The 23,523-nt window shown below is 39.0% G+C and overlaps 1 protein-coding gene across 1 annotated transcript in view; it reads right to left on the reverse strand.

Annotated features, from left to right (window-relative positions):
• Positions 1-23,523, reverse strand: part of usp43a (ubiquitin specific peptidase 43a) — a 116,906-nt gene that overhangs the window by 5,959 nt on the left and 87,424 nt on the right. Inside the window, exons 12-14 of the mRNA XM_005736218.1 lie at positions 12,946-13,065; positions 5,325-5,574; positions 2,141-2,299 (exon numbers count right to left, since the gene is read on the reverse strand). Of these exons, the coding sequence (XP_005736275.1) occupies positions 2,141-2,299; positions 5,325-5,574; positions 12,946-13,065 (529 nt within the window). The remainder of the gene's footprint in view (positions 1-2,140; positions 2,300-5,324; positions 5,575-12,945; positions 13,066-23,523) is intronic.

Consider the following 23,523-nt stretch of genomic DNA (forward strand, 5'->3'; position numbering starts at 1 on the left):
GGGGGCAAAGAAAAAGCAAGAATTTATTGGAATCGAAGAATGAACGTTTTGCGGTGCTGCAAAATGCTTGCATTTGATGCGGTACTTGGATTGTTTTGCCACGAGTTCCCGGCATGCAATGCGCGAAAGTCATGTGGTCTGTCAATCTCTATAGGCGAGGAGATTACATAAAGATAAAGGTTGGTATTATAATGATTTCAGGCATTCTGACATTTGTAGTAAGTGTATGGCCTTCAGTGAGCTGCTATGGCAAAAGGTTTCAAAGTTAGCTGCACAAAATTATTACTACTATTAAATCTGACTTTTAGCTCTTAACATACTCTTACCAGTGAAATGCGGTTCATTCATCTCAGTTTAATAATTAATAATTTCCAGTTTAAAAAAAGAAAAAAAGAGTCAAACAACTGACTTTACAATATTTTGGATGAATTCTCTCTTTCTTTTCTTTTTTGCAGTCTGACAGAGGACTTTGCTACACATTCAGCATTTCATGCGGAGCTAAATGAGCAGATCTGACAGACCCGTAGTTTTCTGTGAATCAAAGCAGGTTCTTGACAGTACGGTCTTCTCTGTTTGTACCAGCATGTTTGGCTCTTACTTCAAAGGTTGAAAGACCTCAGTATCATAGCAGCTCACAAGATGCAAGTCAGTGAGGCAGGAGTGCAGGGATAGGTGGTATGTATTAGGAAAAAAACATCTTTTTGCATCATTTATAGTCATGGGATTGGGAGCTGATTTCTTCAAGTCAACTTCCACTTGAAACGTTCGGCGCTGTATTATATAAATATCCGATTAAATTTTTACATTTTTCCTCTCTTACTGTGAAAGAGGAAGAAGAGGGATCACTTATGTCTCACTTTTGATTAATTAGAGATTACAGTTGTACTTTATTGTAGGATGCATGCTTGAGACTACAGAGAGCAAGGTCCAATTATCTTACTGTGTTTCTTACAAGTTGGTTGTTGTTAATGATTTATTTGCGGTCCAGCAAAATCATTGTTATTCTGAATTATTCCTATAGCAGTAAAAGTGCCCCGCCCCACCATTTATGGAGTCTTGCTCTCGTAAAAAGTCCATTTAAATGTAAATAAACTTTTGCTGTGCAAATATTTTGCACATACTCAATGTACACATTCAGCAAGAACAGGATGTGTTAGTTTGTGTTATCTACATGGTGCATGGTGTATGTGTAAAAGAATCTTTGTCAAACTGTCTCACCAGATACGCTCAGATATATCAGATAAGGTAGGGCTGTGCGATATGACAAAAATACCATATCCCGATATAAGACATTTATCGTCCTGACAACGATATAAATCACAAAAATGTAACATTTTCTGTAAATTCTGTGAATCTCGGGCAACTCAACTTGCGTTTAGTTTTTCCAGCTGGTCGTCTTTTACCTGGATTCGAGTGTTTTAACCGATGCATGAAACTATACATTTTTAGACATAAGTTGTAACGGCCACCATTTTCTTTCAAAGTTTGAGTCTAAAGTTTGTTTGTTAGCACATGACGGCTCTTTTTTTGCTTCTCCTCCGTAAACTCTTACAGATACTCATACTCTTTCACATGATTCAGTTTACTTTGAAAAGTCAAGGGATCTTGAGCTTTATTGTGAAAGGTTTACATGGAAAACAAACAAGCGGACAGCGGAGCCACGTGATAGTTTTACCGTCATTGTTGCTAACGGCAACACGTAAAAACAGGCGCTTGTCCGTCCGTAGTGTGGTTATATTAAATATAAGAGAAAGAGAGAATTTAAGAAATTAATATAGCCACTACAGTGACCATCAAAACGATGAAAAAATATTGCCGTAAACAGTTTATTTTACGACACCACAAAACAAACGATAGCGTAAAATGAAACGATAGACATTTTTATATCGTCACCCGATATATATCGTTATATCGAACACAGCCCTAAGATAAGGTGTCAGACGTGTGTGCGTTTTGTGGAGCACAGTGCAGCAGACAAAACAGATATATTTGCATCCTTGAAAACCACTCCTGCCTAAGGTACGTATGTTGAAAATACAGACATTAATTGACTATTTACCATTTTTAGGACCATTGAAAAACAATCACAAGCTCTTATATGCTTTCAGTTGTCTGGTTTGCTTGTTATTTCACAGCATACCTCTGATGGAGCTGCTGGCTGACCATGGGGGAATGGTGTTTCGCCTCTGGTAGAAAAGGATGTAAGCACCCCTTGTGCACACTTCCTCATCTTGCACCAGGTCTACGCTGCTGTCGTCGTAGCTATACCACTGACCATCCACTGAATTCCTACAGTAAGCTGGAATAAAAAACAGACAACAACGGTAAATAATGTTTTTCTCGCATAATTGTTATCAGAAAATTGCATGCAATATGGAGATTAACTCATTTTTCCCCTAAAATGCCTTGGGAGGTCCATAGCACATAATCTCTTTGCTGCCTGTAAATACAGTGTACATAGAAAAGCTTCATATTTAAATGTGAGTTGTATTTTCCTCCACTGCAGAGACTATTGATAGTGTACGTTTCTCAGCTTGTTAAAGCAGCAAGACAGAATACATCAAGGACCATTCCTGGACCCATGGAGCTGCTCTCCAGCTACAGTTTCTTGTTGTTCAGGTGCTATTTTGATTTATTTTAAAAATGTGTTTAAAGATGCTGTAATTTTTTTTCATTCCAGTAAAATCAGATCAATTTTATTTATTTTTCTTAGTTAAATGAGGGACACCACCACAGATTGTGTTATTGTGCATAACACAATTGTGCATAACACTGTTGGACTCTCAGGTAAAAGAACCAGGACAGGATGCAAATGTAAAGTGGTAGCTGCCATGGTGAAGACCTGCTTTCTCCTAATCTCCAGTTGTCACTTCTATTTCTGAAAATTAGGTACGAGTCTTCAATTTTATTGTTGTATTTCAAATGTAAATTTGATTTATTGCAGAGTCCGCCATATTGAATGGTGCGTATGTAATGTTTTGTATTGATTGTAATGAAATTGTGCATGGTCCAAGGAGCTTGCAAAGAAAGGCGTCTGGACTTCTTTAAGTTGCTAGAAGACGTTTCACCTCTCATCCGAGAAGCTTCTTCAGTTCTAAGGTCAAATGGTGGGGAGTCCCAGATTTAAACCTAGTGGGAGTATCACCCCATAGAGGGACAAAAGGACCCCCTGATGATCCTCTAATCGCCTGAGCCAAGGTGTGAAACTGGGTGTGGGTCCCAATCAGCCAGGGTTTCGGGTGAGCTCATTGTGAAACCTGGCCCCACCTTATCATGCGATTTCCTGAGGTCAGATGGCCCAGGATGTGAGTGGGCATTAAGGCGTCTGGGGAAGGAACTCAAAACTGGATTATAGATGGCAGAGAGTTGGTGTGGTAAGCCCCGCCCTCTGTCCTCTCTGTCCAAAATGTGAACATTGGCATCCTCGAAAGAGTGTCCTTTATCCTTAAGATGCAGATGGACTGCTGAGTCTTGTCCTGTGGAGGTGGCTCTTCTATGGATTCTCCCAATGGGTTTAAATCTGGGACTCACCGCCATTTGACCTAGAACTGAAGAAGCTTCTTGGATGAGAGGTGAAACATCTTCAAGCAACTTAAAGAAGTCCAGACGCTTTTCTTTGCAAGCTCCTTTGACTACGATGACCTGGATGACTGAGAACCTTCACAGAAAGAAATTGTGCATGTTATTTACATTTTTAATGAAAATAAAGATTAAAAATAAATAACTAAAAAGCTGTCCTGCTAAGGAACAGGACAACTTCACTGCATTGAGGAGCCAATGGGTGGGGCTTTATACCGTAAAATCTTGGACAACCTCCTTTCCTCAACCAGAAAACTGAAGCTATGCTGGAAGACCTGTCCACGGCCTAATAATGACCCAAAACATAATGCCCAGGTAACAAAGAAGCATATCAGAGTTATGTAGATGCCTAGCCAGACCTCAGTCCTGTAGAAAATCTATGAAGTGAGCTGAAGCTTCGAGTTGCAAAGCAGCAGCCAAGAAACCTAAAGGATTTGGACAATTCTGCAAACCTGGTGACCATCTACAGGAAATGTCTTATTGCTGAGTTTGATAACAGGGGTTTCTCCATCAAGTACTAAGTCATGGTTTGCTTGGGGATTAAATGCACATTTAAATCAATGGCATGCAAATCAATTTAGGTGCTTGTGCAATGTACATTGTGGTTTTTTTCTTCTTTTGATGGTTTTCAGTCTCCAGTTAAAATGAAACATTGAAGACTTTATTTTTGTTGTCAGTGAGCAAACTTACAAATTCAGCAGGGGAATTAAGGAATTATTTTTCCCCCGACTGTACATAGACTAGACATAGACTGTACATGTTATTTTACTAATGGGGAGCCACCCATTAGTAAAATAACATCATTCTTATCAGACACACGTAGTTTGAAAATCCTCCACATACTGACAGTCTAAATGGCAGCCTGGACAGTACCTGAAATTGGAAATCCATCCCACATTTAGGGACTCACTTAGCTACTTGCAATTACTGTGCACAGGACTATTGGGATGAACCACAGTTCACTGAGCTGAGGATAGTAGAGACCCAGACTGCTGGAGGGTTGTATCAAAACATTTCATTTAAAATTAAAACACTAAGCAGCACAGAGCAGTTTACTTTGCTGAGGTATTGAGTATGACAGATGGGCTTAGACTTTCTCAAAACTGATTGGTCAAAAGCATCTGCCAAAGAAGACGGGATAACTCAGTGTAGCATGTTATTTGTCATTGAGAGATCTGAACTGTCATTTGAAGTGAAAAATGGTCTTCCTTGTGGAGTTAGCATTCTAGCTAAATCTGGTCCCTGTTGTAATACACACACACACACACATACACACACACACAGACTAATTTTCATATCTTAGTGAGAACATCTAATTGACATAATGCTTTCCCTAGACACTTACCCTAACCATCAAAAATGAATGCCCTCAGCCTAAACCTAACCTAATTGTAACCCTGACACTAAAACCACATTTTGAGCCTCAAAAATGCCTTTAAATGCCTTCAAATTTGTGAGGACCGGGTTGTGTGTCCTCACAAGTGACTGTTGGTTCTCACAAGTATAGTAGAATGCAGATTTCGGTCCTCACAAAGATAGCTAGATAGGAACACACACGTGCGCACTCACACACACACACACACACACACACACACACACACACACACACACACACACACACACACACACACACACACACTTTGTATATATCCATATTATGCAGTAACTTCATTTGTGTGGATGTGCCAACTGCATGACAGAAGAGTGTGTATGAAAAGCAATAAGAAGACGTCATTGTTACATACCAGTATAATGTCCTCCATGCATTCCTCCGTGATGGTTACACACAGCATAAAGATCATACAGGAATTCATGAGGAAGCATCATGTCAGCAGCTTGGTGTGGTTGGCCTGAGTGCTGTTTCCAGGAAGGTGGTGATGGCCCCATATTCAGGTTCTTCATGCTCTGGCTTCGCTTCACTACATGCGGTGCCATGTCCAGACCAGTTAGAGGGAAACGCACGAGTGTTGACAGCTTGTTCCTTCGTTCTCCAACCTGTTTCAAAAATCATTATTCATACATACAGTCCATACACACCATTATGTTTGCACATTTTTGTACTTTAAATACTTGGAAATAATTTTTCTTTTGCAATTCTCAATAGTAATGTGCCAATTACTATTTTTGCCTATTGGCAAAGGCTTGACTGATTCTATATCCACTCTTTTGCTGTGACAGGAACAGCAGGGACCCTATCTACAGAAATGTATGACTGATTGATTTACAAAGTATTGTGTTGATTATAGTTACAATGGAAAACAAAATGTTAATTTCCTTAAAGATGTGTTGTGTCTAGAAAGTGATTTGAGGGCACCTGCGGCAAGCAGTATGAAGTTCACAGGGCATACACCAGTGTACCCAGTACAATGGCTCAACAATCACCTTTCAACATGAGAGTGATGAAAAGCATTCAAGCAAGAAAATGCTTGAGTAGCTTTACAATAAGTATTGACTGTTCTGAGTGGTGCAGTAATAAAATTTCTAAAACTTACGAGTCTGAACACAATTTTAAGATATTTCAGCTTTGGGTATGTAATTTATTTAAAAAATTTAAAACATAAATATTTTTGTTTCTCTGTTATTTTAGAGTCTTTACCTTACAATATAAAGCACCTTGAGGTAACAGTTGTTGTGAAATCAATCTGAATGAAAATGAATTGACCAAAACATACAGCGAAAGCTGGTCAGGAGATTTTTGAAAGTAAAGTCAGTACTTTTAATGACCAGGTCTGTCACCTGATCTCACTGAGCAGTGGCTGAAGACAAAGTTAAAAACAGAACAGCTCGTGAGCAAACAATTGGAATCAACTGCAGTAAAAGCTAGAACTACATTTAGATTCACAAAGCTCTACAACAACAAGTGAATATGCAGGCAAATATTACTCTGTTAGGAATCTGAACATCTACAAAAAGATTCAAAAGTAAAACTAGCAAATAGCTGCCAAATGAATTAAACGGCAAATAAATAAAGACAAACTATTTGCATATGTCAAAGAAACATAAATGAATTCTGCTTTTACTTACTGCCAGTTTTATTCCAGAGGCTCTTTAGAAGTAACCAGAATCAGAAAACAAAAGCTTTAGGTCAGTAAAAGAAGCGCCCAGCAGTTTTCTCTTACATGCTTGTGATTCAGTATGGATTTTTTATTCAAATCACTTTTTAGTATAGAAGCTTTCCTACTGAGATTGAATCCTTATCATGATGGAAGGCCCTGCATAACCCCCCAACCTTAGAAATTGTGCTGTGCATATTACTGGCTCTGGTCTCTGATGCTAAGCCGGTGCTTGGTACAGATTTTGGCAGACTGACTGACTGAATTCTAATGCAGAGAGAAAAGGTGTGTCAGTCAGGAACTCCAAAATCAGGATCTGATACTAGAGTTTTTGAAGAAAGGGTCTCATGTGAGGTGATCAGCAGGGCTTAACTCATGGGGCCTTCCCTCTTTCTGCTTCTTTCTTTCCAAGCAAAGTGTAAAAGCCTGAAGTCTGACTTTTTGTCCTTGGCTCTGGACAAGAGCTGTGGTGCCTGTGACACAGCCCACATATACTACTTCCCTTTGTACGTGGAATAACAAAAGAGTTTGAAATTGAGCAGGACAACAGGAAGTGATTTGTTCATGGAGGCAAGTGCATGCTTTGATAGAAAATGGGACACACAGACAGGTGTTAGAACTGATGTTTGTCCAAATCTGACATGGAAAAATGTTGGACTTTTGAAGTGGACGAAGGATAAAGTGAGTGAAATTAACCCACAACTAAAATTGGTATTTTGGCATTGTATTATACACTAAGAGGTGCTGTGTAAGTCAGAGCAAAATAATTAACCATGTTGCTAATGTCATAACTAAAAGAGTTTATTGGGGAATATATATCACACAGGTGTCAGGGGGTTCAACCTGAGCAAAGTGCTAAAAACAGTGTGCAGCCTGACAGCAAAAATTCAACAATTTTGTGAGACAAAAGGCAAAGGACATCCAGAACTGTCAGATGCATAATGGAAAGCTAATGCTGCGTTTGCTGTTGATGTGACTGTCCTACCTCAGCTTTAAAGCACTTGTTCAGGCCAAAAACAGACTAGATCTCTTTCACTGAACAAGAAGAAAGAACTGAAAAACGTCACATGAATACATGAAACTACAAGTAAGATGGCAGTACAATATATTCTATAAAGTAAAATAAAGTTTAGGGTATTTGAAATTTAGCAAAAACATGCACATTTTGCTCACAGTTGTTTTTGAGAAAATTGATTAAATTGATAAATTGTCTTAAAATATTGGTGTTTTTAACTATACCTCTTTTACATTTTCATTGCCTAATTGTAACATCTGCTCTCATCAGCAGCAGTTTATAAGATTAATATTGAGCATAAATGAGTCCAGCTTATTGGTGCAGCCCCCCACAGCAGTCCCAGTTTCTCAACATTCGACAGTTCCAGGTAAGACCCGTAATGACTGTGAGGAATTATTATGTTCAGCAAGGCGGTATTAAGCACTAATGTAAAATATTACAGCACTACACTCCGGGGAGTGTGCGGAGCAATTGTACAGATTAAGTGAAAAGAAAAATCCCATCACTACATAACTTCTTACATCTATTCTATCCACGGAGGACATAAATGAATAGGCTGGGTCTCAGGAGCATATTGGCACATATGAAGTGAAAGGATCTTCAGGGATGTTCATGTTTTTTGGCATTAATGCTATACTCAGTATATGGCCCATAGGGAAAATTAATTTGGCTTCTGGAGAAAAAAATAATCATTATAAAATTGATTTATCAGTCATTTCTGTGTGTTAGGATATGTTATTAAATGTGGCAACAATGTTTTTTTGTTTTTAAGCTCCCATCAGCTTGGCATGTGTTTGCAAATGTAAGTGAAAGTTGACGAACTATTGTAAACTCTCTGTTAAAAGATTGTTTGTTTGTTTATTAAATTTGAAGTTTCCTAAAACCATTAGTTGTGTCATTGTGACTTAAACTTGTCCTGGTCAGGGCCATTGAAAAAAACAAAGTGATGGCTTAAATGAGACCAGATTAGTTAAGTAAAGGTTAACAAATGCTACCATTTTGTTAACACAAACCAGTTTGGTCAAGTTTCTCCAAAACACAGGGAGCCTTTTCAGATCACGGGATATTGTTTGTTAGCTGTGCTGGAAAACAAGACGCTTTCCTAATGTGGCAAAAGTTTAATTGTTATGCACGCTGGTAACATATCCAAGCTTAAATATAGTAGTATTACTATGTTACTAAAAAGATTACCGTGAACCAATTACGAATAAAAGGTCGCATGTTATGACCTTACAGTGTTAGGCATAGCAAACATAGCTGCTGCAACAAAATACTGACAACTTACAATGTGTTCATTAAAACTCAGAGAAGCAAACATCTAAAGAAAAGGGCAGGGTTCACTTGTGAAACAAGGAACAAGAAGAACCAGGCATATGAAGGGATACTAATGAGTCTCCTGTGAAAGCAGCCAGGATTCGTGTCAAGGGTTTTTCAAATGTTTAATTACAGGGAGACGCACAAACGAAGTCGAAACCTAATTTCTATCTGTAGTCCCTGAGCAAAAAAACACTAGTGATGGGTCAGTTATAGCAAAAAGGCATGGTTTATTTTAACCCGGTCATGGCAGGAGATTCAGTACAACTGAAACTGGTGTGCATACCCAATGACCTCAGCTAGGGAAATGACCTACACACTCTAAAGCCTGTGCTGAATTACTATGAAATTGCAGTACGGGGATGAGTACTGGGAAGCTACCATGTGAACAGATGGGAAAAAACATAATAATAAGAGACTCCACCAGACAGCAAAAAGGAGAAAGCAGTGATCTATCTGATTATACCAGGTGTGGGGAAAAATATGGCCTGGCGTACACAGTGAGAAAGATTCTAACCACGGCAGGCCTCTAGGAATGAGCCATCCTAAAAGCATATATCTGTATATCTGAGGCTGAAAAAGTCTGTGGCTGATCACTAATTCTTCTTTATTTCACTCCCTTTATGTGTCATCTGCCTCCATCTTACCCCACACCTTCTGTAACACCAACCCTTTGCATGTCCTCTTTCAGTTTTCATTTGTTTTTTTTCCTGCATTGATGTACAACATCAGAATGTTTCATAAAGAGTGGTTAGAAAGTACCAGCAATTAATTTGTGTGGCACATTGGCTTTCATCATAGTTGTTTTCACTTGCCTTCTTTCATGTTCTTCCTTTCAGTAAACAGTCAGAATTCATAAAAACACCACTTTTTATCTTTTTTGTTGTTGCCATGGCTCTAAACAAAGTTTAGTTGAGGAAGAGAATGCATAGGTTTGAATCCTTTTTAACTTTCCAGACTGGGATCTCCCAGGATATTAAAGAACTTCACGGTGGCAAGGTAATGGGGTGTGGGGGATTTAGACCGATAATGATAATACGTGTTTGGAATAATGCATGAAGGCCAGAGAAAGGTGGGGTGTTGGTTTTAAAGAAGCAGGCCACGAGGCATGCTTCAATGATTGTGACATGGCGCTTGCCTATCTCACTAAAGAGGAAAGGGGGATGGAAAGAAGCTTACTGTGTATAGTTTTTCAGGCTGTTGGGGATCTTTCAGTTTCTATTTGGGTATTGACTGCTTTTTCTCTCATTTTCATTCCAGTCCTTGCCTTTTGGTTTGTGTTTTAAGCCACTTAGCACTGACCTATAAATCATTCAAGCATAAAAGACCCGTTGCCACTGATTTTCAATCCATACCTCAGCCCATTTCTCCCTGTTTCCCTTTCCTCTTTGACTGAGACCATTTTTGATTATGCTTCGACGAACATTAGCTGGATCAACAGAAGGGTTAGATGCATCACTGCATCCATCCATTTTTTTTAAGGACTTGAATTTCATGACTTACTGATAGCTTTTTTGGGAGGGGGGGGGGGGGGGGCACTAAGGCCACTTTTGTCTTTTAGCCCACTTTTGTCTTTTTTTTCCCTTCCGCTTGTCCAGTTTCCTGCAGATCATGATGAGATATTCTTTAAGTTTTCAGCTAACAGCTCTTTAGGAATGACTTTGGTGCAAAAACACCCTGTCAAACTTTGTTATCTTTTGCATTTTTCATAGATTAAATTAAAGCAAAAGAAACAAATTGTGGTTGTTTGTGGCAGGCTGGTAGTAACAAAGTGCTTAAAGATATGATATAACCGTGGCTCAGGGGGTTGGGAAGCGTATCTGTAACCGGAAGGTCGTTGGTTCGATCCCCGGGCTTTCTGTCCTGGTCGTTGTGTCCTTGGGCAAGACACTTTACCCTACCGCCTACTGGTGTTGGCCAGAGGGGCGAAATGGCAGCCTCGCTTCTGTCAGTCTGCCCCAGGGCAGCTGTAGCTACAACTGTAGCTGCCTCCACCAGTGTGTGAATGTGAGAGTGAATGAATAGTGGCATTGTAAAGTGCTTTGGGTGCCTTGAAAAGCGCTATATAAATCTAATCCATTATTATTATTATAAAATTGGTTCTTTGCTAAATTGTCTGCTATGTGTAGACACAAAAATGGTTTATGCCTTGAGTTAAGTGCCTTTTCATGCTTGAATGACACACAGGTCACTGTTACGTGGCTTAACAACAACAACAACAACAAAAAGTCCCCTGAAGATGGTCAGGCACAAAAAATTTTCTGGGACTTTTATACTCTTGCAAAAATCAGTCCATAAAAGGCCAGTTTTATTCTCTCTAATATCCAATCCAACACTGGGCCATCAAGAGAAACTGTAAGCACAATAACAACAACAACAAACTTTATTTATAGAGCACATTTAAAAACCAGCGGTATACCGAAGTGCTTAAGATAAGAGACAGAGAAGTAACACGAGTATTATAAGGCCTTAGCAAAGTATCAAATATACTCACAGGTCAATGCCACTAATACACAGGGGTAATATGAAATGCATATCAAAATAAAAACATAATAAAAGCACAAGCCATAAAAATATGTATAAGGAAAAATAGAGTAAGTCTAAAAGTCAAGTGCAAGCATTAACAAGCAGGAAAGGCGAGATTAAACAAATAGGTTTTTAACCGTGATTTAAAAGATTGGATGGAATCGGACGCCCGGATCACAATCAGAAGGTTATTCCACAACTCTGGTGCAGCCAGGGCAAACGCCCGGGCACCTCTAGACTTCAGCCGAGATCTAGGCTGCACCAAGAGTAACTGAGTAGATGATCTTAATGCTCTGGCAGGAACATACGATTTAAGGAGTTCCTTAAGGTAGCTCGGTGCTGTGTTGTTGGTAATTTTAAACGTAAGCAGCAGTATTTTAAATTGGATGCGGTATTTTATGGGTAGCCAATGCAGGTCAGCTAGAACAGGAGTGATACAGGCAAACTTCCCAGTTCTGGTCAGAATGGGTGCCGCAGCATTTTGGACTGTCTGCAGTCTATGAAGGAGGGCAGAATGAAGACCAAAATAAAGTGAGTTGCAGTAATCCAGCCTTGAGGTCACAAAGGCGTGGATGAGCTTTTCCAGTTTTCCAGTTCCCGTCAATAATGAGTTTATTAATTCGTAATTTGTAGTTGTTATGGCAAGTATTTTATCACAAACATGTTTTCACATACCCATTATCCACAGAGAAACAATTTCATTTTTACTCATTTTTATACTGAGCTGCTCTTTGACAGAGAGGTTGTCTTTTTCAATGACTGTTCACAAATGGCCCTTTTCACAGTATTCATCTGGCTTCCTTTTCTTGTTTCCTGCAGTGCTTTTGAAATCATTAAAGGCTACATTTCTTTACACTCAAACTCATCTTTTCATTTAGTATTTCAGGAAAGAAATTTAGCTTAACTGAGCCATAAAAATTATCTTTTCTTATCCTGATGAGTTCTCACAAACTGCTTTCTTGTTAAAGCAAATCCTTTAGACAACTGCAGTTTATTTAAAAGACTGTTCATATAACTAGTTGTTAATTGGAAATTGCACGTATACTCTTTTCTTGCAGCATTCAACAGACTTGTTGTTGTGTTTAGCTTCAGTTTTTTTGCACTATTGTGTTAAATGTAGTCTGTATAATGCGTTTTAAATGAGACTAAACACAGTAAACTTTTGAATAATTATTTCAATTCATTTTACAAAATAATCTTAAAGTTATTATTGTAAGTTGATGCTATTTGAAATCACGTTAATTTTAGTCATTTCAAAGGTGTGTATTCATATTTCTTGAATACTGTATCTGGCTCCTCTATAAATTGTCAAATTGTCTGTGTAGAGTCAGATAATAGTTCCTCAGGTGTTTGTTACTACCATAGACATCTTTTAAATAAATTATTTTGATGACTGTAGTAGTAATGTAATGATCAAGATGAAAGTCTTCACTTGAGACCACTTTGAAGCTGGCCTACCTGACGGAAGCGCTTGAGATGGAGGATCAGTATGTCTGGCAGAGTCCACAGGCTCATCTTCACCATACCCTGTTGAAGCTGCTTACAGTGGGGGCACTTCCAGGCATCATCTGGTGCAAGCTGGAATCAATATTTACATCAATTAGGTGCATAGTTACATAAATAAAGCAGGTGATATTAATCTATTTTTCATTTGCCTTTCCCAGATCAAAAATAAAAGCTTGCCTGATTAATTTAGTTTTGTCATAATGATGCCTGATTGCATGAAAGCTTTTTGAATTAAAGTCTTGTCCTTGTTCCACTTGAGGGTGGAACAATTTTCTCGCTTTCCTCGTCTTTGGTTTTTCATCTTCACAGAAGCACCTTAAGGTGCTTTGAAGTCACTGTATAGAGGATAAAATGACTGGATTTTGTATGGCACATTACTCATCTTATTGACCACTAAAAGTGCTCTACTCATTCACAAAGCTCTTCATATAATGCTACAAAATACCCCCCAAACACACACGCAGATGATAAATGATGAGCAATTTTGAGGTGCGTTTGACATGCAGACTAAAGGATCCATTGATTTAAAAAAAAGTACACCACCCCTCCAATTACCGATAAATCTATTCTACTGCCTAAGCCATGGTCACCTTAAATACACTTTCATTAGCTCAACATATTAAAATGCATCATCTTGGGATTTTTCTCTTCTTGCTTTATGGTTTAGAGGTCTGTGCTGCAGACTGGCAAATCTAAAGAATGGTAAAAGGTTCACTTGTTTGTGACTGACATCTCAAAGATTGCTTGGACAGGAAAAATGCCTTTAGCTGCATCAGCTCGTCATAGTACTCAGAGGAAAAATGGACAACTTCACAAAAATTATTATATAAATAATGCCCTTAGGCTAAAAAATGTCCTGTGCACACACGCTGTCAGTTAATCCTACTACAACTGTCTCATGGCTAGAAACCTAACATTTACAGTTGCTATGGTTACAGGCGGGTTTTGAAAGGCAGACAATAAGTCAGCGCTGCCCACTGAGACTTTGTGTTTTGTTTTCAAAAAAGCAGAGCCTCTCTCACAAAAGTGCAGTACAACATGTTTAGATTCTCTTCCATAAAGAAAAACTATGTTTCCCTTTCACACACTGTTGCCCTTTGAGCTGCAAGTCTGATTGTGGGTTACACTTGCTATAGCAATAAGTGACCAGATAAATATTACCTGCCAAGAAACTGCAAACGCTAATCAAATCTGGTACAATGTGTCAATTCTCTGGCTGGCTTTTGTGCAGGGTCCCTTACAAATAAATAAACAAATAAAGCTACTGTTGGAGTTAGGGGTGTGGTTTGTGGCTCGGCAGAAGGAGAAGATAAGGGGGAGGTGGTTCGGGTTCAGTGCTAGCTGAGGCTGTTACATGTAGTCCAATCGCTCTCCCCTATTCATGTAGTAGCACTCCTGAACCAGAGGGAGAGGAGTTTGGAGTGAGAGGAACAACTGCAGGCTTACGAAAAGATGCGATGAACACAACGGGGAGAGTCGAGGTGCACAAGAAACGAGCGCTATACAAACAAGTAATTAGCCATGGAAACAAATGTGTCTGCCTGTAGCGTCGGGACACACAGTGTATCTAACTTGTTACAACTACTTATTCTGTGAGCTCTCAAAGAGAGAAATTACTCTTGAATACCAGTGTCCACTGAGGCACATGCAGTACGATTGCTATGCTACTGTGTGTGTCAATGTACGACTACCTTTGTAAAGACTGGTTTTGGTTTTAGATCTTGGGAGGAAGGATTTTGAGAAAGTGGATAAGTTTTGACTATGACTTTGTGCTTTTTTTCTGAGAGCTTCAGAGGGTTGGAATTTGGCTTTAGGGCCAAGGTTTCAGTTCAGAATGAGATAATTATATAAGAGGATAATAAACTAAACCATAAAGGAGATTTCATCATGCACATCTTGCTGCTATGGTGGGAAAAATCTCTTCTGTGTTTCTTTAGAGTTTGTATAGATGATGTGCTGTTTACTATTGTTAGTACTGAGATTATACTGACATTTTGTTCTTGGGTACAAAGCACCATTATAATGTGTGTTGCCCCATAAACACAAGCAATGACAAGACATCTATATAACAATGGCCTGACTGCAGGACTGCCAAAAATTATTTTCAAGCTGCCAACTTGTCATAAACTTTGAGGAGTCAGACTTAAAGGGCAAAAACAAAAAGGATAAAAGGTTTTGTCTTTGGTGCTCAGTGACCAAGGCTGCAAGATTACAATATAAATTGTTATAATGTCACAGGACAAAACACAAATTGTCAGTTTCTAAGAAGAGCCTTTGCTGCTAAACCTTTGTTAATCTAAAACAAGCAGCAGTATAAAGTAAAAAAAACAAACAAACAAAAAAAGCCCCGAATAGCTTGATTTTCTTAAATTCAGAAAACACTTTCACTTTTCAAGAAATGCTCTGCAGACCTGTTAGGCCAGGCAGGCATTTTTGCCTGACTACAAGATGTGACAAGGTTTACTGCTCGTTAACATTTGTGATTTTCATTTCATTTATCACTCATCCTCATTAAGCTCAGGATTTTTCTGATCTTTTATTTGTGTCCAAGTTAACAAACAAGGACAGAGAAGGAGTGTGGTGTAATTTAAATGAATAATGTTCAATAATTTAAAAATGAATAAAACCTACAATAGACAAGTTTGAGCAACAGAATTGCTTGCATTTTGGGAATATAGTACCAACTCTGTTTATGGAGAAGTCTACCATTTTGGGTTCGTTCAGTGTTTTAGATCAATGAGACTCCCGTCTGCAGTTACAAAGCATTTCATGTTGCATTCAGGATGACCAGAAACTAATGGCTGAGCCCATAAACTAATCAGGAAAGTGTTTTCTGAGGTCACAGAGAAAGGACACGCTGTGGGCCATTTCTCTGTGGTCTTATATTCAACCTGAAGCTTTGACACAACCAGAGGAGGCGCCACCTGCTGGCTATTAGAAAGAATGCAGACTTAAGGTATTTTTTTTTAAATCTTTTTATTTAGACTTTACATGTACTGCTTAGTTCATAACACATTGTTTCAAAAAGCTGTGCTGAAGGTTAGCAAAATGTTTCTCCATTTTACCCTGACTTAGGTAAAATACATATAAAGAAAAACTCCCTAATTCCTGTTTGTATGAGTGGACTTTTGGACACAGCTGTAACAGTTTTTCCTGCATCATTATATTATGTGGGAATAGATGTAAGCTATAACATGTTGATAAGTGAACCGCACAAAAATTATTTACCAGCTGCCAGCTTGTTGTTATAGTCTTACAGATGCTGCTAGCACAGATTTTGTTTTCAGAGAAACTATTTGCAATCACTGTGCTTAGTAAGGTTATCCTTCTATATGCCTTCAGTTAATCCAAAATGCTGCAGCAAGAGTACTGAAGGGACTAGAAAGAGAGAGCATATTTCTCCCATATTGGCCTCCCTTCATTGGCTTCCTGTTAAATCCAGAATTGAATTCAAAGTCCTTTTCCTCACATACAAGGTCTTAAATAATAGAATAGAATAGAATAGCCTTTATTGTCATTGTACAGAGTACAACGAAATTGGAGTGCCACTCCCTTGGTGCAAGATTCAATAATAAATATAAATGTAAAATATAAAAAGTACAATAAAACAATCGCAAGTACTCAAACAATAGTAAGTACGATATATACAGGATAGCAGCATTAATCTAATGACAGTATGAATAGCAGCATAATATAATGGCAGTGACGGTATGGTATAGCTAAGCAGGTTCAATTGTATTTGTGCTTATTTACTACGGTGGTAGCTCTGGGAAAGAAGCTATCCCTGAATCTGTTTGTCCTGGTTTTATGTGACCTGTACCGTCGGCCTGACGGTAATAGTTCAAGCAGTTGATTGCTGGGGTGAGAGTGGTCCTTGATGATATTGCCAGCTCTGCTGAGGTACCGAGAGTTTGCAGTGACCTCCAGGCTGGGCAGAGAGCAGCCAGTGATCTTCTGGGCTGTGTTGATGACCCTCTGCAGTACTTTCCTGTCTGCAGCTGAGCACCCTGCATACCATGTTGTTATGCCGTACGTTAGGATGCTCTCTATGGTGGCTCTGTAAAATGTCACCAGCAGCCTCTCCTCCAGGTTGTTCCTCCTGAGCACTCTCAGAAAGTGGAGACGCTGCTGGGCCTTTTTTACCACCGACGTGGTATTTGCAGTCCAGGAGAGGTCATCAGAGATCTGCACGCCCAGAGTGTACCCTCTCCACACAGTTCCCGTGAATGTAAAGTGGGGCCGGGTCTGCTCTGCCCTTCCTGAAGTCCAAGATAAGTTCTTTAGTTTTCGTGGTGTTCAGTTGGAGGTTGTTAACTGAACACCACTCAGTCAGTCTGTTGACCTCATCTCTGTAGTCCGACTTATCACCCCTTGAGATGAGTCCAACCATCCACGAACTTTATGATGGTGTTTGAGAGATGGGTAGGGGAGCAGTTGGATGTGTAGAGCGTAAACAGGAGGGGACTCAAAACACATCCTTGTGGAGACCCGGTGCTGAGTGTGATGGTGCTGGACAGGTGGGGGCCGAGTCTGACAGACTGTGGTCTATTTGTCAGGAAGTCCTTGATCCAGAGGCAGATGGGGGTGGAGAGTCCCAGGTGAGACAGTTTCTGGACCAGGATCTCTGGGATGATATGATTGAATGCTGAGCTAAAGTCCAGAAAGAGCATTCTCACATAGCTTCCTCGGTGCTCCAGGTGACTCAGCGCAGTGTGGAGCGCTATGGTGATAGCGTCCTTGGTGGATCGATTTGTTCTGTAGGCAAATTGGTGGGGGTCCAGAGTGGGAGGCAGACCGGCCCTGATGTGCTGACAGGCCAGTCTCTCAAAGCACTTCATCACTACAGGCGTAAGTGCAACAGGCCTGTAGTCATTTGGGCTGGCCACAGGCCCCATCTTATCTTAATGATCTTATAGTACCATACGACCCCATTAGAGCACTTTGCTCTTACACTGCAGGCTTACTTGTTGTTCCTAGAGTATTAAAAAGTAGAATGTGAGGGAGAGCCTTCAGTGGAACCAGCTTCCAGTCACCGTTCTCACTCACTATGTGTTAATAGACCTCTCTGCACTGAATCATACTTGTTATTAATCTCTGGCTCTCTTCCACAGCATGTCTTTTATCCTGATTTCCTTCTCTCACCCCAGATAGCAGATAGCCCCGCCCCTCCCTGAGCCTGGTTCTGCCGGAAGTTTCTTCCTGTTAAAAGGGAGTTTTTCCTTCCCACTGTCGCCAAAGCACTTGCTCATAGGGGGTCCTATGATTGTTGGGTTTTTTCTCTGTATGTGTTATTGTAGGATCTACCGTACAATCTAAAGTGCCTTAAGGTGAGTGTTGTCGTGATTTGGGGCTGTATAAATAAAATTGAATTGAATATATGCTTCTTTATATTTAAACACTAGAGTTATATTCGCCATCTAAAAAAAGCAAATCATTTTATTCAATTTTTCCTCTTTTTGCTTTGTTTTGTGTTCTCATCTTCATTTGGTTTGTGTCCTTGTCTCTTCTGGTTTGTTAAATTTTGTGAATTGTAGACGCTGCACTGTCATCTTCCACTCTCCGAGCTCCACTCCAGTCACCGTGCACACCTGGGGCTTATCAGCTCGTGCATGCCAGTGTGCTGGGTACGCTGAGGCATTGTGCTATGCTGAACTGAAGTTTATTTGTCATATCTTGGATGTTCAGCTTGCACAACTGTTAGTTTTGGACCAGCCGTCTCATCACTCACTTCCCAACAACGTTTCTGTTGTTCAGTAATTCTTCTGCAGCACTCACGTGCCTGCTCATCACACCATTCCTCCAACATTAGTGCTCTCTACCTGCACAGCTCTACACTCAGCAGACTTTGCCTGCATGTTCCATCTTCTAAGACTCATCTTATCCACACCGATGTTTTTTGTTTTGTTGTTTATTTCATTTTATTTTTTTTCCAATTTCCATCTCAGGAAGAAAAAGGGGAATAACTGTAACATGATGTAACATCCTTTGTCCTGAGGTCTATATTTTTCTCTTTTTCATACAAACAAACTCACAGTCTAGTAAGGTGGAGAAAAACTCCAGTATTCGCCCTCTTATAGATCTGTTTCTGGGCTCTACTAGTTCCTAAGAGAATCTGTCTTCTAACCTGTAAATGCTCCTCTATGTTCGCTTGCTGTTACTAACTCTACTGTTCGGTCCCAAACATGCATTTATTACTGATTTCTTTAGAATGTCTAAAACAACTAAACACTGTTAACAAACTGTACCTTTAAGGAAATGAATTCAACGTTTGATGCTTTTACTTTATGTAAGTACACAGAATTTAATTAGCAGACACTATTTTAAAGCACATGCTATTTTAAAATATATTTTGTAGTTTTTTTATATATATATAATATTGAAATACAGTAATCCAATAATCTAGAGTGCCATAAAAAGTTCCAGTTGCTCAGATATACTAGTGTTTTTTTTAAATGCACAGTATATTTACCCATCTACGGCATTTATTTTCCCATGGTAGCCACTTTGATTCTTTCACTTGTTTTGTCCACTTTCCAATGACAAGACTTCAGATTCTTATACAAAATAGCTGGTGAACATTTAATTAAATAAGCTTTTTGTTGTAAAATAAACCTTTTAAACTGTCAAGAGTTGTCAGTAGTCACTGCCCCACTTTCACAGCAGCTATGAAATTCTATTCAATCAAAGAGAGCAACTGGTTGAGGATCTAAAATGAAGGTAAGTTATGCCTTAGAAGTTTGAAATGATGTAAAAACACTTCAAAGTTCTTCAGATTTGCAGTTTCCACTGTCAGAAATGTTATTAAAATGGCAGTTAAGGGAAAATGTGGGACATTAAGATATCTTTCAGGCAAAAACTGCATGTCGGTTGGACAGAAAGGCAACACACGACCTGATACATATAGCAAAAGAGCTGCAGAGTAGTTTGGCTGACACGGGTTTGGTGTTGCATTATTGTTTTGTCCATGCTAATATACAAGCAGGGTTAACAAAGCTCGTGAGAAGAAAACTTTACAACCTCACAGCCGTGTACACAGTTCTCAAGAAAATAAGGAAACAAAAATCAGAAAAAAGCTAAGCAGGAGTTAAACATGTGTTCTTTGACCACAATCACCAAAGCTCTGTTTGGAAAAACACAAAAAGAGTGGACTCCACTACATATTAGCAAATGTCATTCAGTTTGTTAAAGAAACTAATATAAAAGTTATTTAACAGGACAAACATCCAAACCATAACCCATAGTCCACCATGAAGTAATTCAAGAAACCCAAGCTGCTCTGTCGGAGAGCTTTCACGGTTCCCCTTCTGCACGCTGTGTGTGCCAGCCAGCTTAAAAGTGTCCCAGACCTTGAAATGAACTCCAAGGAACAGAAAGATTTAATTAGCTTCATATACAGTAGAGTCTACAAGCCTCCATTAATGTTTAATTTTATTTTTTTAAGTTTGTGAAATAAAAAGCAACATTAGCATTTGAAAGAGGCTCACTGAACAGGTTTTTGCTCATATATTTACTTCAACAAAATTGCTGAAGGCTTGCCTAAACTTTTGCCTGTTTTGTTTTCCTTCCAAAAGAATAGTTTTACTTCACTAATGACATTTTTAACTATTATATGACAAACTTCTTTTTCCAGCCCAACATACTGCCTGTCACTGATAGCTTGAAAGCCTTTTTATCTCACTTAAAGAGGCAATATTATGCAAAATAGCTCGAGTAGAATAAACACGGTGTTTGAATACACCAAAGGCCACATGATTTATTTAGATAACTAAAAAATCTAAAATCTGTAGTCAATCAGGGAGCAATGTTTAATGCGCAATGAGACATTTGTTCCGTGACTTTAGCCTTTAAGATACCATTTCATCCCAGCCAGCATCAGCACCCTAAAAAAATAAAAGAGCTCCTCTCTCCAGAACCACTGGAAAAGAAAACAACTCAGTGGCATTTCACTGGTGCTTGTACAAACATTAGTAGGTATTGTCAGAAAACACAACATTTTTCTTTTCTTTTTGTTTCTTTTTTTGTAAAATGTTAACTAAACAAAAATAAACTGTATAATATGCCTAAATATATGCAATGTAAAGTAACTATAAACTACTAGAAAGTACACATTTAAGGTCAATAACTGCTAATATAATGAAGTATCTTTAAATTAGCTATACTTTGGGAGTGGCTGGGAGAATAGCAGACAGTCTCAGCTGACGATTTGGAGTAAACACTGACTCACATCCACCCACGTTGACCTTACGTGCATGTCTTATGAGTTTGGACAAAAGCAACCACAGAAAACTCACACAGGGACCAAGCAACATGTACCCAGGTACTTTAAGCGGTGTGAAAGACTGGCTGATGACATAATTGGTTTCTCTCTCTAGTTCTTTGTGTGATTAATAAAATTTATAATGGAACAATTACAAAGAAACCACGAAGGACTTAAGAGAATTCATCCTCAAAAGCCAAAGCATGTCATAGGTTTATAACAAGTGAATAAGATCAGCAACCAAAGATTTTAGTCTTAATCTTGCTGGCGACCAGATGGGGGAAAAAAGAACGAAAAAAAGAGCACTGAATACAAACACGGCTCAGCTCTCACTTTCACATAGAATGTTAGAATTTTCCACAGTAACAACGATTCTAAATGGGAACCATCATTTTTCTTTTTACATTTATTTTAAAAAGATCCATAAGACAATCCTTATTAGGGTTTAAAAAAAATACACAAAATATCTACAGCAGGTGTTAGACATTTTGTCATTACCTCCAGTTCCTAAACTGACTTGATTCTGTTTCTGTACAGCTTCTCACAGACTCTAAACACTCTTGCAGGGTTAGCTTCATATTTTTGAACAGCTTCTCTTTGAAATGCGTATGCTTGTGACAGCTGTTTCTCAGTAGTGCACACTGTTTTGGTTGCCTGTTTCTTTTCCCTAACTCTTTTGTCATTTGAGACCAGCCAGATGCATTTACATTGTATTCATCACCTAATCTTGGGCTTTACACAGCTGCACGGGTGTCATTTATTATCATTTACGAACAATCTATAACATCCTTTCCCAGATAGACTGTTTTTGTTCACTCTTTGAGATTTTACATAGTGACCTTTGGCCTTTAATCTGGGTTTTATTGGCCTTGTCTTACCTTGAAACCTGTAAATTTTTAAGGTATATAGGGTTGAGTCCTATAATCAACAGCCAACGAGACAATACTTGATAAAGTGTAGGAGAAATCATCTGGTGATGATAATGTGATTTCTACAGTACGAGTGTTTCTGAGGCCATTAATAAAAATGAAATGCAGTATTTGGTGTTAATACTAAGGAATAAACCTGGTCCTGTGTGAAAACAGGATTACCCCCTGAACCTAATAACTGATTGTTCCATCCTTGGGAGCAAGAACTGCAATTAAGCAACTCCAATAACTGGCAATCAGTCTTTCACATCACAATTTTTCTTTCTAGAATTGTTTTAATTTAGCCACATTTGGGGGGTTTTGAGCATGAACAGCCAAAGCATTTCAATGTGATTTGAGTCTGACTATCACTAGGACAAAAAAACTCCAAAAAACATTTTAAGCCAATAAGAGGTGGAATAGCGTCTGTGTTTTGGAGCTTCAGGGTATGAACTGATGGCCAGACATTCCCCTTCAGGACTTTCTAGCAGAGAGCAGAACTGATGGTCCATCAAGTCACCCACAACAAATGTTTATTTAGATAGTGGGAGGAGCCTACTTCACTTTGTTGGGCATGTTCTATTCAGATGATATCTTGATTTAACAGGTGTGGCATGATTGATTTAACGGGGGGATTGCTTTTTCACATAGGACCAGGTAGGTTTACACTAGATATCTTTATTCCATCATTTAACCCTCTCAAGGCAGGCGGTGCCGATCTGCAACAGTTAAAAACTAACAACCTGATTACCCCACATACATATTTTATGAGTTTTTTTTACTCAGAAGTACCACTGCAGGACTGTGCATTAGCAAGAAAAAGTTTAATTTGAGCCTGAGAGGGTTAAAAACTGCACTTTGCATTTACCCACATTATCTTTATGTAATGTTAAAATTTTAAAAACATGTCATTGTGACAAATATTCAAAATTCTAAGAAACCAGCAAGGGAAGAAAGACGTTTTCACAGCATCGTATGTTAGATATTGTTTTTGCTTGAGTCATATAAATATGCTTTAATTTCCCCAAGAACTGTAAATGGACTGTGTAAAACGAGTTACCCTGTGGTACAGCACTGATATGCAGTCTTACTGCTGAACTGATGGCACTTTTTGCTTTGACGGCACACAAACTGTGGCTGTCACTTGACTACTCTGGCTTTTTCATTCCATTATCCTTCTATCAGCACCAACTCACCTCTCACTTCAGACCCTGTCATTTTGCATCTGACAAGCTGATGCCCTCACTCCTTCCTGTCTTTTCTCTATCATTTGATCCCCACTCAGCAGCTCTTCATCTCAGTCATTCCCATTACATACACTCGCTCACTAGAACTTGCACCTTCAATGTCATCTCAGTGCTCCTT

Source organism: Pundamilia nyererei, unplaced genomic scaffold (genome assembly GCF_000239375.1).
Source record: "Pundamilia nyererei isolate P.nyererei 1_Seehausen unplaced genomic scaffold, PunNye1.0 scaffold00068, whole genome shotgun sequence".
Classification (NCBI taxonomy): domain Eukaryota; kingdom Metazoa; phylum Chordata; class Actinopteri; order Cichliformes; family Cichlidae; genus Pundamilia; species Pundamilia nyererei.